At 39.9% G+C, this 16,518-nt stretch overlaps 2 protein-coding genes across 2 annotated transcripts; one reads left to right on the top strand and one right to left on the bottom strand.

Moving 5' to 3' along the window:
- Positions 1–9,627: 9,627 nt before the first annotated feature.
- LOC146638041 (signal-regulatory protein beta-2-like) lies at positions 9,628–10,867 on the top strand. Its single transcript, XM_085374332.1, has 4 exons — positions 9,628–9,670; positions 9,895–10,218; positions 10,303–10,653; positions 10,740–10,867. The coding sequence occupies exons 1-4, from the start codon at positions 9,628–9,630 to the stop codon at positions 10,865–10,867; spliced, it is 846 nt and encodes a 281-aa protein (XP_085230458.1).
- Positions 10,868–12,087: 1,220 nt separating this feature from the next.
- LOC146638040 (uncharacterized) lies at positions 12,088–16,220 on the bottom strand. Its single transcript, XM_085365785.1, has 6 exons — positions 16,178–16,220; positions 15,689–16,033; positions 15,254–15,592; positions 13,774–13,890; positions 12,636–12,709; positions 12,088–12,153 (listed from the first exon to the last, which is right to left on the bottom strand). The coding sequence occupies exons 1-6, from the start codon at positions 16,218–16,220 to the stop codon at positions 12,088–12,090; spliced, it is 984 nt and encodes a 327-aa protein (XP_085221911.1).
- Between the last annotated feature and the right edge of the window lie 298 nt (positions 16,221–16,518).

Here is a 16,518-nt window from a genome sequence, read left to right as displayed (position 1 = left end):
AGATGTCTGCCAACCTGTATTTTACAGAGAGAGAAGGCTTGAAGAAGGTCCTTGTAAACACACAAACAGAGCTTGGTGTTCCTTCCTGGAAGTCAAGGTTCAAGGTTCAAGGTTCTTTATTTGTCACATGCATAGTTATACAAGTATAACACACAGTGAAATGTAGCCTGACACGCTCCTCGACATGTGCAAAAATTGGGGGGGGGTGTAGAGGAAGAACATTATATATATATATATATATATATATATACACATAGTATATACACTGGGTGAATGTGCAGTAGTAGTAGCAAGCAGGTGAATTCTGTACATTAATATGAATAGACATCTGACTATTTTACAGGATAGACAATATAAACATATTTAAAATTAAAGGAATTGAAATGTACATTGTGCCTTGGTTTAGTGTCTGGAAGAGAGTCCTGTCTCAGTCAATTATAGATGATGTGAGTGGGCGGGTGTGTGTGTTTAGGGCACGGATGGCTTGGGGATAGAAGCTCCTCTTGAGTCTCTCTGTCCTTGCCCGGAAGATGCGGAACCTTCTACCAGATTGCAGAAGTTGGAACAGTTTGTTGCCAGGATGGGACGGGTCCTTCAGTATCTGCGCTGCTCTAGTCCGGCATCTCCTGGTGTAGGTGTCCTGAAGCGGGGGGAGAGCAATCCTGCAGCAGCGTTCTGCTGTACGGATCACTCTCTGGAGAGCTTTTTGGTCCTTCACACAGCTGTTCCCGAACCACGATGTCATGTTCTGTGTGAGGATGCTCTCCACAGCGCCTGTATAGAAAATCCTGAGGATCTTTGGAGAGACCCTGAACTTCCTCAGTTGTCGTAGGTGATACAGGCGCTGCCTAGCCTTTTTGGTCTGGACCTGAATGTGGGCAGCCCATGTCAGGTCTGAGGAGATGTGGACACCAAGATACTTGAAGGACTGCACCCTCTCCACTGGAGCTCCATTGATGATAATGGGCTTGTAGTCTCTGTGCTGACCCCTTCTGAAGTCCACCACCAGCTCCTTGGTCTTGCTGACGTTCAGCTGGAGGTGGTTGTCCTGGCACCACGATGCCAGATTCTTCACTTCGTCCATGTAGGCCGCCTCATCGTTGTTGGAGATGGCACCCAACACCACTGTGTCGTCAGCAAACTTCACAATGGTGTTGGAGCCGTGGGTGGCCACACAGTCTGAAGTGTAGAGGGAGTAGAGCAGTGGCGAGAGGACACATCCCTGAGGTGCTCCTGTGTTGATGGTGATGCTGTTGGAGAAGCACCTGCCCACCCTCACCACCTGAGTTCTGCCAGTGAGGAAGTCCAACACCCATGCACACAGACGGCTGTTAAGTCCCAGATCCCTCAGCTTTGTGAACAGTCTGCAGGGCACTATTGTGTTAAACGCTGAACTGTAATCAACAAACAGCATTCGCACATAGTTACCCTGTTTCTTGTCCACGTGGCTGAGAGTGGTGTGTAGGACGTGGGCGATGGCATCCTCTGTGGATCTGTTGGATCTGTAGGCGAACTGCAGCGGATCTGTGGTGTCTGGGATGGAGGAGGAGATGATGTTCTTCAGCAGCCTCTCAAACACCTTCATTACTACCGAGGTCAGTGCAACTGGCCGGTAATCGTTCAGGGATGAGGGTTTGCTGTTCTTGGGCACAGGGATGATGGTGGATCTTTTGAAGCATGTGGGGACCACAGACTTCGCCAGGGACTCGTTGAAGATGTAAGTGAACACACCTGCCAGCTGGTCAGCACAGCAGCGCAGCAGACGGCCGGTGATGCCGCCTGGCCCCGCCGCTTTCCTTGTGTTCACTCTCCTCAGTGCCGCTCGGACGTCATGCTCCGCGATGCTGGTCACCGGTCTCTCGCTGATGACGTCACTGTCCTCGGTAGTCAAGCGGTAGATAGCATTAGCCGCCTGGCTAACCTCGAAACGGGCGTAGAACCGATTCAGCTCGTTGGTGAATGCAGAGTCGCCGTTGATCGGCGCAGTGTCCCTGGCTTTGTAGTCCGTAATGGTGCGTAGTCCGTGCCACATACTCCGTGTGTCGCCCTGGTGGAAGCGCGACTCCACACGTTCCCGGTACCGGCGTTTGGCATCTCTCACCGCGCGCCGCACGCCGTATGAGGCCGCTTTGTAGGCGCTCATATCGCCAGTGGCGAGACCCGCGTTGTAGGAGGCGGTCCTGGCGTTTACTGCAGTGCGGATCGATCTGTCCATCCACGGTTTCTGGTTTGGGAATGTGGTGACTCTCGCAGTGGGGATAATCTCCTCCGCTAGCATATTGACGAAGCATACTGCTACTTCCGTAAACTCGTTGATGTCGACTGCGCATGATCTGAACATGTCCCAGTCTACGTCGTTGAGTGCGTCCTGTAGCGTAGCTTCTGATTGGGCAGTCCACCGTTTTACTTCCCTCTTGGTCACGTCTTCCCTCCGTATGCTTTGTTTATACTGGGGAATGAGGAAGATGGCGTTGTGGTCAGACTTCCCAAAAGCCGGGTGTGAGACAGCTTTATAGCCCTGCTTGTATGGCGTGTAGCAGTGATCCAAAATCCGATCCCCTCTCGTTGGACACGAGACATGCTGGTAAAAGTTTGGCATGACTTGTCTGAGGTTCGCTTTGTTAAAGTCTCCTGCTACAATGAGGGCTGCGCCCGGGTCCTTGTTTTGAAGCGAGCTCAGCACATCATGTAATTCGGACAAAGCCATACCTGTGTCCGCTTGGGGTGGGATGTAGACCGCCGTGGCGATGACTGAGGTGAACTCACGGGGCAGATAGAAAGGGCGGCACTTAATGCTCAGGAACTCCAGATGTGGCGAGCAGCCGCTGGAGAGAGTAGAAATGCTCCTGGCATCACACCACTTTCTGTTTACCATGAAACACACTCCCCCACCTTTGGTTTTGTTCGACTCTGCCGTTCTGTCCGCGCGGAGCACAAAGAATGAATCGGCCTGGTCCGGCACGGTGGGGGTCAGCCATGTCTCCGTGAAGCACAGAATGTTGCAGTCCCTCATGTCACGTTGGAAGGTGACCCTTGCTCTTAGGTCATCGAGCTTGTTCTCCATGGATTGTACATTGGCCAGTAGGATACTGGGCAGTGGTGCGCGATGCGCCTGCTGTCTCAGTCTGTTCCTAATACCAGCGCGTTTTCCCCGGCGCTTCTTTGTTCTGTGCCTCGGATGAGCGGCCCGTCCTTTGTTGTTCTCCGCGCCGCGTAGAATCTCTGGCGGACAGGAAGGGTCAGGTTTAAAAGTGTCCAAGATTAGATGTGCAACCTTGGCACCGATGTTTACAAGTGATCCGCTGTCGTATACTATAAGACTAGAGGATTTTGGGATGTAAACCAGAGCAAAAAATAAGTAAAAAACAAGAAAAGTGGATAGTCGGAGCGGAGCGGTCAGGACGGCGTCTGGACGTGGCCGCGCCATCTTGGTTGAAACCATCTTGGTTGAAAGTCAAAGGAATTCCTGGTGGGTATTGGATTCCCCCCTTTGTTAATGATCCAGTTTGCAATTTTGACAGATAGAATTTGTAGACATGGTCAGAGATGGATTGAGGCCAATGCAGACAGTTTTCCTGTCTGCTGGGTTTGAAAGAAACCTGAATGTAAAATAGAAGCTGTCAATTTACTTGTCGCTCAAATGTGGTTACAAGTTCTTGGTAGTGATCAAAAGAAAGAGATCAAAGCTACATGGTTCATGCATCTGACGTGACTCCCCTCTGGGCACCTTCTTGATGAGATATTCCTGGAGGATGGCCCACTCTCAAACATGCTGGAAAGACTTTTCTGACTGGATTTAGAGTGTGTGAGCTGGAGGAGTTGGTAATGCTGCACCTTGAAAAAAGACACACACAAAAATCTGACAGAGGAACAGGAGAGACAGAAGTTTAATTCCTTGAAGTCCAATCAGGGGAATGGGACACAGTTAGGGAAATAAGGAAAGGAAAACTAAAGAAACTAGGCCTCTAAATACCAAAACATCAGTGAACTTTAAACAGAAAAAAAATAATAACAGAGATCGCAATGCACACACACACACACACACACACACACACACACACACACACACACACACACACACACACACACACACACACACACAGACTATGGCATTTACGTACAACAAGACTACTAAACCAGTTGCACAGACAAAGGAAGTCACTCAGATCTGGATCTATTGTTCCGTATGTGTTATCATTGCTTAATCAAGACAGTAAAGCACTTCTAAGAGTTAACAAATTTCCACGACAGCTGCATAAACAAGAGCTGTTTATGTGTGCAAAAAATAAGCATTGCATAGGTGCATGTAAACTAGTTAACACTGGCTAGTGAGCATGCAACAGCGCAGAAATAGTTTGCCTGAATCAACAAGTCTTGTACTTTTTTATTTCAAAGAATTGTGGTATGTGTACGGTGACAGTGTCTGTAAAAGAATACTCAAAGCCACATGTGGCAGCTGAAGTGTGAGATTCAGGCTGTGGCTGGCCACTTCTCTGTTTCCGACATCCCCTCAAACCTGTTTACTCAGAATGTTCATGAATTTTGTTATCAACAGAATATGCAGCTGGTTCACAAGAAGCCTTCGCTGGCTTTTTTAAAACTTAAACCATTAACAAGATCGTTTTCTGATCTGTCTTCCTGGTCGTGGCCATGTTTCGTTCAATTTTATGCAGAGTTGTACAAAAGTAATTATTTTCAGTCACACAAACGCCACACACCTGTGCTTACAGTTTAAAATGTAATAGTCGACTTTCGTCAGGTAAAATCTTTCATGCACTCATGATGTTAAATATGTAGCACTTAAGGCTTATTTGATCAGAGGTCAAATTAAATCTCATCGGTATCTCAGAAAGAAGTTTGCCGACCACCAGGTGATTTGCATGTGACTGAAAAGCAAGACATGACAGATATTAGAAGCCTGGCCTTTTATTTGTTATTGCAGCAGAAACACACTTTGTACATAAATTAGCCACACTAGCATCTTTGACAAAATAGCACTAAATGGCACCTCGAGGATGGGGAATAAGGTGCATTAAAAGAATGCTCAGACACGACAGCTAAGAGGATATCCTCCCTTTGGCTGTTTGCACCTCTGATGGCTTCCTTTCTGAAAAAACTAATTAGGGTAGGCACAATTCAGTTGCAAATGCAACACTGGAAGCATTGCATTGTATCAGTGTAGTTCTGTTGAAATCCAAATATCAACAGATGTTGTTTTGTTTTCTTAAGCAAACTTGTGTTTTTAGCTATTGTGTTGAGAACTATATTGAGTCACAGACTGCATTAAGGTCAGAAAAAGAAGTGCGTGAGGGGAAGATCAGCTGTTTCAGCCCCCGAGACTTTCTACAAACATTAAAGCGACACCAGTGACTAATTAAGGAAACCACATTGTTGAAATGGAAATTCTCATTGAACAACTGTTTTTATCAAGTGCTTGATATGCTGCAAACTGCTATTGTTTAAAACCTTCTTATTTTTATCTGACATGTCCTGTGAAAAAGGAGAGAAAAACATTAGCCCCCTACACAGAAACTAAAAATAAAAAAGCAAGAGAGAAAAAAAATCCCCCCTGTGGATTCACACCAGATAACCACCGCTGAATTTTCCATGCATCATTCGTTTCTCACTGCTTGTGAAACATGAACCAAAGAGTTTTTACAAGAAGCTGATCAGAGAGTGGATGTGACAGCAGAACGCATGAGCCAAAACTGTTTAGCCCTTTGTTTCATTATGAATGGTCGACGTTATTAAGGTCAACAGACAACACGTACAAAATCGAATTTAATGTGCACAATCTTCTAGTGAGTGGTGAAACACAAAGTAACACCACAGTTTGCCACGCAAGTACTACAAAAACTGTTGAAGTGCTGAAGTTAAAATTCATAAAAGTAATGATGACTGGTGTTATTGCCTGAGATTAATTAATTTAGTATCAGATGCTCTGATAGGAGGAGCAGGAACCTTGCAGGCCCCACATGTTAATGATATGATGACAAATACTCTGTTGACACCTGCTGATGAGTTCTTAAATCCTTTAAATGTAATTCCCCAGTGATTATTAAAGAAAAAAGTTACAATTATAATATTATTATTATTATTATTATTGTTGTTGTTGTTGCTATATTTTGCCTAAATGAAAAACTTCTTTTAACTTACATCTTTCTATAATGTATTAATATCATATAAAAATAATTTGTCAGTCTGTCAGTTGTCACTAATTAAAATTAATAAAAAAGACTTTGTGATTGTGATCATCTGCCTCTGTCTCATCCCATTCGTAGCATCCTCCTTTGTGACGCGTTACTCTAATCCGATTACTTTTTTCGAGTAACGAGTAAAGTAAGGGATTACTATTGCAAAAACGGTAATTAGATTACTGTTACTTTCCCGTAAGAACGCTGCGTTACTGCGTTACTAAAACCGTGATTTTCTTGCGAGAATGTCTCATGACAGTGACGTAAGTGAGTGCGACGTTAGTGACAACAGCTGTGTGCAGATCAACAATGGATCACATATCGAGTGCAGAGAGAGTATGAGCGTGCAGCGTTTAAAGCGTGGAAGTACTGACCTTACTTTGAGTTTGATTCCATAAAAAGTGACAAAAACATTAGTGTCCGCTGTGCGTGGGAAGAAAACTTCTTTTTACAGCGAAAAAACCCCTAAACTTCCAAACAAGCACCGAGTAGCTACGACGTAATGGGAAACTCACAGAGAAACTCGCGGATTCTTCCACTGACCGCGGCACACCTGCACCAGGGTAAACCTCCGCCTGCCCCACTCCTGCTTTACAGGTGAAAATAGAGCAACAGGGCCGCTGAGTCTTTGACTTTATTTATTTTCTGCTCTGTTTTACTTGCATCTATTTGAAAGAGTGAGTGTAAACACAAAAAATATTTTATTTTATGAGCTGGAATGTGCAGAAAATAGGTTTAAATGTTAAACTAATTTATTCAAGTCAGAGAATGTTGCATATAATTTAATTTTTGCTTGATGCATAAAGTTAAAAGATTAAAACTAATAAAACAAGTTTTAAAAAGAGACTTTTCCATTTGATTACATTTTGTATGATGGATTATGCAGAAAAAGTAGAATTGGGCTGAGAGATCTATCACTTTATCACCTACTCAGGTTGTAAATCGTGTTTTTAAAAAGTAACATTACTTTTGAAAATAAGTAATCAGTAAAGTAACGGGGTTACTTTTTTGGAGAAGTAATCAGTAATTAGTTACCGATTACTTGACGGTAACTTGACCAACACTGTTCACAACATGCACAGTCCCTGCTCTCCACAAGTGAATCAGTTTGCCTCCCTTACTAAGTCTCAAACCAGCAGGGCTCACTGCCCGTCATGTAAACTTTGACCTTTACTTTTGCTGCTATCCATCTGTGGCAATTCCACTCCACTCACTCCACCTTGCTTGCACTCGCTTCTTCACTTCTCTTATGGACTGTCCGTTACTTCGTTTTCGCAGGTTTATTGAACCTCTGCTCATCTTTACTTCTGAGAAGCTCTACCTCTCTGATGTACTTTTTTATATCCACTGTGTGGTCGCCCTGATGCCATTTAAGGTAAATAGTTGCAAAATGTTCCTCCATCAAATTCATTAATTATGAGATATGCAAATATTTGCATTTGTTCCTATCTATATTTAACACTGCTTCCCAACTTCGGAATTGTGATTATATATGTAACAATGGTTACAGTCCTTATATTAACATGCAATTGCACACATGGACACAGACTCAGAAAAAGCTCAGGATGAGACCAATGTGACAGAAAGTGTAAAGAAAAAGTGCACAACAAACTACACTTTCCAGCAGCCAATAGAATCAAATCCACTCCTCCCATGAGACTCTCTCACACATTCATGTTGAGGTTAGTGGGATTTTTTCAAACCTTTAAATTGATGTCAAATAAATGTCAGCCAAGCACCTGAAATATATCTATCTGAAAAGATAGACATAATCAATGTGAGAAAACAGCAAACCAAACAGTATGTAACCAATTCAAAAAGTGTAATAAAGAAGCTAAAAAGGTTAAAGAGTGAAAGAAAAGAGCAAAATTAAGTGAACTCAGTAAGTGAACTTGCTTAAACCCCTCTTCCAAGGTTAGTATTCTGTAAAACCCAGGTAGTTTATGTTTACATCTGGCAATAAATATTAGTATTTTCTGTATCTCTGTGTGCTTTGTCTGCATCATTTTTCTGCTGTAAAGATAGCTGGTATTTGAGATACTTTTGTTTCCATTAATAAATGCTTTATAAGGAAAAATCAGTGATCGCTTTATATGAACTCACACAAAATACTTAATGTTGATAGATCAGAGGTTGTGTCGTCTTTTTTAAAAGATGACACAACCCCTGATATATCTCATTAACTAACAATTAGTAACTGGATGAAATAACCCTAATTTACCCTATGAAATAAGTATTAATAAAACCTCTGTTAACACACTCACAAGCAATGAGGTTATATCTTAATTATATAGATAAATGCGCTTATAAATACATCACTTATTTAAACTTTATAAATGATACCATGAACACATTATATATGGGGTTGTTAAACAAAAATAAACATTTATATCTGTAGCTATAAATTATATAGTAAAGATGAGTAACGCTGTATAAATGATTAATTAAAAAATCAAACACATCAGTCATTTCCTCCACAGAACCATTTCTCACTGATATTTTCTCTTTTGGACTGTTGTTGTCAGTTGGTGCTACATAAATAACAATAATTTGGATGAATTGAATTTTAGCCTGTATGCATATTTTGCCACCTCAGTATTAACCTTGTAAATTCTGGAGTCAATGGGGTTAAAAAAATTATAAAAAATATTGAATTGCATGTCAGTCTTAATGGAAAATTTGCACAGAGCCAGATTAAGAAAAACTGTCTTTGACAACAGAAAACTTAATTTCATCTCTACTGACCCCAGAACATACTGATGTTCTAGGGTCTGTTGTTAAAGAGGTCTGGTATCCTAGTGCAAAGCGAGGTGCTGAGGCCCAGGTTGCTCTGCTTTGAAACCACTCTGTGTATTAAGGGGAGAGCATCCTCACATGGGTGCTGCTGTTGTCCAGGCAGGTGATGGTTGAGATCTTGCACTTGGCATGATTCTGGCTTTACCTATAGCTCCACCATAGGAATAATTTATATGATATTAACAAAATATCTGCTGCTGCTTTTCGTGTAATTTCGTCCACTAAAGCTAAACCATATAGTATTTGTTCATCCTGCTCTTCAGATCTTATGACGAACAAAATGTTATTGCCCCGCACCAATGAAAAAATACAGATAGTAAACTTACTCTGTAGTGCAGAGTTTGATGTATTTGATGTATTTCTTGCAGCACGTATTACAACCCGGAGTAGAATTGCCATTTGCTTTTCCTGTGTTTAACATCTGACAACATGAACTACTATCAGACAGACATCTGAAAGACTGCAGAAGAAGATGAAAAAGAGGCAAAAAATGTTAAGATCAGTGTGACAGGAAGTGTACTTTTAAGTCTGTTCTGTGTTAACCAATCAGATGCTTCAACCAATCAGATGCTCTAACAAACAAGCACATGTCACCTCTTAAACCTACTGAAATGCCTCAACAAGGACCAGTGTCAAGATGGTCATATTATGGATGGTATTGGTTTTTCTCCATGACGGCTGTAAGGGCTTTTTTATTTCTTACTCTGATCACATGTTTGAAATATAATTATTTATGTTGATTTGTGTGTGTGTGTGTGTGTGTGTGTGTGTGTGTGTGTGTGTGTGTGTGTGTGTGTGTGTGTGTGTGTGTGTGTGTGTGTGTGTGTGTGTAAAAACACACATTGGAATATGTTGGAATATTTTCCCCTCATGATTCTTCTTTCTATGTTTTGTTTTCACTCAGATTCTCTGGTTCCAGTGAAAACCGCTCATCTTGGTGAAGCAGCAGCTTTAACATGTGCTAGAACTACTAAAGAGATCAGCAGTAGAGTCCAGTGGTACAAGCAGAGTGTCGGAGATGCTCTTAAATTAGTTGTTACATTTTATGGAACTACACAACCTGTTTATACTCCAGAGTTTCCTGAATCAAGATTTAAGGCAAAAATTGATAAACATTTTGGCAACCTGACTATTGTGAAGACAGTCCAAGAAGATGAGGGCTACTATCACTGTGAGCAAGGCAGTTGTGTTAGTGGTGAATGGAGCGGGATGTATTTGTTAGTAAAAGGTATTCAACTGTTCTACTTTTACAAACATTTTAAAAATCTCTGAGCATGTTTTGAAGAATGTCTTTGTGTTTTGTATTACACAGGAAACACTCAGAGGTCATCAAACTATATCGTTGTCCAAAAGCAGATGGAATCAAATCCAGTCTATTCAGGAGACACAGCGACTCTCGAGTGTTCAGTCTTCTCCGATTCTGAGAACAAGACGTGTCCAGGAGATCATAATGTTTTCTGGTTCAGAGCGGGATCTCATCCAAACATCATCTACACTGACGGGAAAAGACATAATGAATATGAGAACAGATCTAACCCTCAGAAAAGATGTGTTTATCGCTTCTCTAAGAACGTCAGCTCCTCTGATGCTGGGACTTACTACTGCGCTGTGGCCGCATGTGGGGAAATAATATCTGGAAATGGAACTATACTTAATATTCAAGGTACCTGTGCCTGATTTTGTCTCCCGTACTGGAAGTTATACTCAAAACATGTTTTTAAGAACTGATTTTTTTTGTTTGTTTTGTAGAGCAAACAACACAACCAGTATTTATTCAAATGACAATATTAATAGTCTGTTTGGCTGTTTCTGTTATTGGAAACGTTTTCTTCATCTGCAACCGAAGGATATGTAAAAAATGTAAAGGTAAGCGTTAACAGTGGTTCAACATTCATGCATTTTAAAAACATAAAACCAATTCAACTTTAAAATCATAAGGAAAAATTATTGAACCGACTGATGACAATTTTTTTATGGATTATGCTCCAGAGTGGGTATCATATCTTTGTGAAACTTCAGTAACTGCAGTAAATTGAGAAGGCAATGTCTCATTAAGTGTATTTCACTATCATATATTTATCATGATAATATTTTTTTTTATGTCAAGGAATAGGAAATGCTGTATCGAAAGGACAAACTGACAACTTGCACCAACCAGTAAGTAATGAAAATGATGCTATAATTTAGTTTAAATATGTCCAAAGATTTTTGTATCTTCATCTAAACTACTATTTTATTTGCTTTTTGTTACTACGCAGACTGAAGCTGATGATGAAATAAACTATGCTGCACTGAATTTTTCTGCTAGAGAAACAAGAGCGAGAAGGGCAGAGTTTGCTGAGAACCGTGTGCTCTCTATGTTGAGTTGAATGCTAAAGGAAATTTTGAGCATGTCCTGAATTTTAAAATAAAACTCACATTGTGTTACAGATCCCATGCCTGCTGCTTTCTGTTTTGTTTTTTTATAAATTAATATAATTAGTAATATGATCACGTGTTTATGTCTATTATGTGTATTGTTAAACTTAAATGTAAAAGTATAGGTTCAGGAAACATGAGCTTTGTTTTACTCTAAAGCAGGGGTCTCAAACTCGCGGCCCACATGCCATTTACGGCCCACGTTACCTCTACTTGCGGCCCGCATATTGATGTAAAGAAATTATTATTTTTTTAATTATTATACGAAAAATGATTTAATATGACAGCAGAGTGTAACAGGCCCTTTAAGTGGCCACTTTAAAGTGGCCCTCCAATGAGATGACAGAAGTGGCCACGGCTCATTTGAGTTTGAGACCCCTCCTCTAAAGCATAATTTCTGTGAAGTTGAAATAAGGAATAAAAACAATAAACTGTGACTTGTCTTTGTCAAATACATGAATCATGAACACATGAGGTACATATAACATAGTTTTAATGACAGCAGATTATTTATTGGTATTTATCCATTTGAGTGGTTAATCAATATTGCATGCATATAATATTAACACAGTAAATATGTAATATATATATATATATCTTCTTCAAAGGGGAAAGATTTACTAGTAGTCTCTTATTCCAGAGTACATGCTGTGTCATCCGGTAGCTCCCTGTTATTCTTTCATCTTTTAGCTGTTCTTGAGGGAAAATCAAGTGCCGCATAGTTTACTCCCACTTCTTCACCCTCCTGCAAATTAGTAAGAGCAAACTGTAATTGAACAATCAATTTCAAGCCTGGTTACGATTTACATTATACGGTTAAAAACACACAGAACATAGTCACAGTTAACTGCAAATACCTCACAAACTCTGCTTCCTATAAGAATAACCATATAAATTAATAACCATAACCAAAGTACTTTTTTAGTGTTAAATTTTAAAAAATGGAAAATGAAAAAAACAAAGAGTACAGTTGAAAATTGAACATTAACGAGTGTCTCTCTGTGTCAAAGTTCAATTCTTGTTGACTCATCAGTCCAATCCAACCCCCTCTCTTACAGCTTTTGTTGGGATGCCAGTGGTGATCGATGACTACACTGTAATTTTACACTTCAGCTTCAGATTCATTTGACAATTTTCATGTATTTCACATGATAAAAGTGTTTTTCTTAACGAAAATTTTAAGCTTGCTGGTTCTGTGTTTGTCTGAAAATCTAATATTTTATATACCACATTATTCAGCTGATCCACAGTCGATCTCTCCTGTTGACTGACTGGAGATTGATTGGAGGCTGTAACTTTTCCTGTTAATAAAAAGAAGACATTACATTGGCAGAAGACCTAAAATGGAGATGTTAACAGTGTTAAAAATATATGCTATTTGATGTAAATGTTTCCCAGGTCAGAACCAAGAATCTAATCATCAAGACTAAATTAATACTGCATAGGGACTCAGTTAGCTGTCATGTTAGCTTCAGTTCTTTTTACTATAAATATTATGATGGATACATTCAGTTCATAGTTTGATCTACTCTAGCTGTCACCAGAAGATTCATACTCTGAACACCCTGTTCTTTTACATCAAGAAATAAAGTCTGTCTACCACAATGGCTGCATTAGTCTATGGAGTCACTATCATGGTCATAGAACGAAATGTGATACGACTTCTGCTTCGCTTTCTGTATCCGTGACTCATCCAGGAAGTGGGCTTCTGAGGTTTGGTGTTTGAAAATGCGCAAGACAGATTTGATAGATCTCTAGTGTTTATGTCTAATTCTGACTGAAATCTATCACATCATGCATTATTAGTGAGGATTTCCCCAATGTCACCTCAATTTTTTGTCATTGCTATAAAAGGCTCAGCAGAAGCTCTTCTGTTTATGTACTCTATGGGAAGTTGGGACATAGTTCATTTCTGACATTCATAATTCGTAAAAAACTATGGTGGTGAAAGTACAAACAACATGTTTGGGGTATACTGCCGAGAAAACTTGAACTAATATTACCTGATATGACATTTGAATTTCTACTAGTTCAGAAACTTTGCAGTTCATGAACTGGAAACTTTGTTCCCCTTCTTTTTTTTCCCTCAGAGGACCATCCACTAAATAAACCAAAGCTGGAACCTTTCACGCAAAGTGCTGAAAGATGTAATTTTGTAGACATGGCCAATCACGAGCATGACAGTAAACAGTAACTCAAAAAAACACTCATTATAATCAAGGGATCCGGAAGAGAATCTCTGAATTTTGAGCAGAACCTTGAAGCAGATGAGCAACAGCAGCAGAAGGCGACACCCGATGTTACTCGCGCGCTTGTGTGTGTGTGCACATGCGTACATATGTGTATGCATGTGTCAGTAACCTACCTCTGCTGTGTTTCCAATCTGGTTTTTGTTTTTGTTTTCTGGTGAGAATCAGTGCAATATTCACAACCACAGAGCAGGTCAGCAGTATCACAAGCACAGTAACCAGCGGGAACCCCTCTGGAATGAGAAAACATCCCAGACATTTAACATCTCATTTACAAGTCTGTGTAACAGTGCACGTCTACATACAGATCAGTTCTATGTTAAGTACGTATAATGATTGTTTTCATATTTAGGACTTTAAGACTCTTTTCACAAAAGCTAGAAACAAAAAACATTCTGGACTCCAACCACTTCATTGACTCATTTTCCTACATGTGCAGTAATAAATTATCATAAAAGTTCAGACATTCATTCATGATTTTTTATGTATACGTTCAACTTTTACTAAGCACTACTTCAGAACAATTATATTAAAAAGAACTTGGCCCACCCTGAAAATCATGACATGCCTGCAGACAACCTTTTTCTCCTCAACCTCAAGAGCACTTTTTCTTCCCTACATTACACAGTAACAGCTGTACAACAAAGCCAGATTAATGGGCTAGTGAACTATGTGTAGCTTAGTTCAATTTCCACTTTCACAAAGGTGACGCTCTTTGAATCTGGCAAAATGAATGTTGTACCTCGTGTTGAATGCATTCATTTACTCACCCATTGCATTTACTCACCATTGGATTGTTCATGGAAATTTGTCAATATACGGGAAATAAAAGAGAGTGGTGCAGAAAGAGTTCACAAATACAGTTGTAGCCTTTTTTAATATGAATAACCGTTTCCCTTAATTTCTTTGTACAGATATATTTATCTTACTCATCAGTGGGTTTGTCATGATCAAATCACAAGATTAATGATTTTCTGCAGCGAAAGATGATAATGAGACCAATCATCTCTTACTGCATTTTAGATTTTGTCACAAAGAGCCCAGCTATGTTGAACATGTGTCATAGTGCACCCCTCTGCTAAACATCAGCACGTTCATATTTGGGAGAGTTTAAACACAGTTGAAAAAATAAAACAAAACTAATTTATTAACATGCTTGTAAACTTCATGTGACATATTCTTATTATACAATTTTCCTATTGGATTGTGGTGTATTTTAAGTGTTCATATGAACAACACTGTCACAACAAAAATCATCATGTGAAGTACACAAGACAACATGAGCAGCTGAAACAGAGGGGCCTTTACGTGAACAATGCAGGAAATGGGGATAAAACACATACACAGAAAAGTACAGAGAAAAAAGAAGCAAAGGTCACAGAGGCAGCTAAATGCCACCTGTGAATTTATCAACTCATGTGGGCTGCAAACTGAAAAAATACTTCATAGGGCAAAGAAACCAGTGATGCTTAAGAACATTATAATGTTTATATAAGATCGATCAAACTTAAATTGCTCTCTTACATGCTCACAAAATCAGTGCAGCAACAACTAGTACAGATAAGCAAATATTAAAATAATACTTTAAAAACATACCTATCTCCACTTCAGTTCCTTCACCAAACAGGATCTGTCCACATGTCACCACGGCACAGTAGTACGTCCCAGCATCAGATGAGTTTGTTACAGTTTTGGACAGACTGTAGTCACATCTCCCGTCCTCTTTATTTCTGAGACTGCCGTGGTAAATGCTGCCTGGATGGGATTCTGATCCACCTTTAAACCAGTGCACTTTGTCTTCATCTGGACACTGATCTGTGTCATCTTTGTTCTCAGAGAGGAGCGAACACTGCAGAGTCATTGTATCACCCAGATGTACTGACTCCACGTCTGAAGTTTGTTTCACGGTGAAAGATTTCTGCAGCGTTTTTGTATCTGTGTGAATCATAAAAAGTCATGAAATAGCATTAACTGTAATTATTTGGGCTTAGAAGCAGATATGAAAAAAACAGTCAAATTAAAATACGTTACCATCCACGACCAAAAGCGTGCTATTAAAAAATTCCATTATGTATGCCGTTCCTCCTTGGCATAAGTAAGTTGCTTCATCTTCTTTGGTTGCATTTGTTATGGTAAGAGAATAGATATCACCCACTTTTGTGGCATTGAATCTTGAGTTGTTAAATGGTCCCTTTAGTGATATTTTGTCAAAACTTCCTGAGGCAATTGTTTCAATCATGTTTCCAAAATTCAGCTTATACCAGTAAGACAACCCAACATCATCCCTAGGGATTTTACATGTCAGAGTCACATTATCTCCAAGTTTAGTCACAGTTATAGAGCTCTGGAAAGGATCCTCATCCCCTTCGGTCAAAGCTAAAAAAAAAAACAAAAATTGGTTAGAACATGACAGGACAAAGCACTTAAAAAGGTATCATCTATATATAAACATTACTCAACCTTACAGATTTTTGTTTTATATTGTTTACAATGTCAGATGTTTCAGTGAAGTCAACTTACACAATGTACTTAGAAGAATCAAAGAAAGCAGTCTTCTGATCATTGTGGTACCTCAGCCTTCTCTTGCACAACTGATGTCTTCCCACTCAAAGGAAGATTTAGTCACAAGCTGATCAAGGTTTACCAAGTGGAAATCACTGTGATTGGCTGAAGCACAGAAAATGTACTTCCTGTAAAATTCAAACCATTTACAGTGAATCTACACAGGTTGTTGTCGCTGCTGATTCTGCAGGAATAACTTTCATTGGTCATTGCTTTTATTAATCTTGTATAACTGAAGAATAACAATAACAACTAATTTCTACACTTATAACCAGGCAGCATAGGTCAAAGTATGAATT

The sequence above is a fragment of the Diplotaxodon limnothrissa genome, linkage group LG2 (genome assembly GCF_057381915.1).
Source record: "Diplotaxodon limnothrissa isolate DT_005_m linkage group LG2, D_limnothrissa_male_GT1.1, whole genome shotgun sequence".
Classification (NCBI taxonomy): Eukaryota; Metazoa; Chordata; class Actinopteri; order Cichliformes; family Cichlidae; genus Diplotaxodon; species Diplotaxodon limnothrissa.
The sequence above is the reverse complement of the archived record's forward strand: the minus strand, read 5'-3'. Positions and strand labels throughout refer to the sequence as shown.

Excerpts from the sequence above, each read along its gene's own strand:
- LOC146638041 (XM_085374332.1), top strand. The coding sequence starts at position 9,628 with ATGGTCATATTATGGATGGTATTGGTTTTTCTCCATGACGGCT. Across the intron at positions 9,671-9,894 it reads GGTTTTTCTCCATGACGGCT|ATTCTCTGGTTCCAGTGAAA; the intron begins GTAAGGGCTTTT and ends GTTTTCACTCAG. Across the intron at positions 10,219-10,302 it reads GATGTATTTGTTAGTAAAAG|GAAACACTCAGAGGTCATCA; the intron begins GTATTCAACTGT and ends TGTATTACACAG.
- LOC146638040 (XM_085365785.1), bottom strand. The coding sequence starts at position 16,220 with ATGATCAGAAGACTGCTTTCTTTGATTCTTCTAAGTACATTGT. Across the intron at positions 13,891-15,253 it reads AGGAACTGAAGTGGAGATAG|AGGGGTTCCCGCTGGTTACT; the intron begins GTATGTTTTTAA and ends TTCTCATTCCAG. Across the intron at positions 12,710-13,773 it reads AGATTGGAAACACAGCAGAG|GAAAAGTTACAGCCTCCAAT; the intron begins GTAGGTTACTGA and ends TTTTATTAACAG.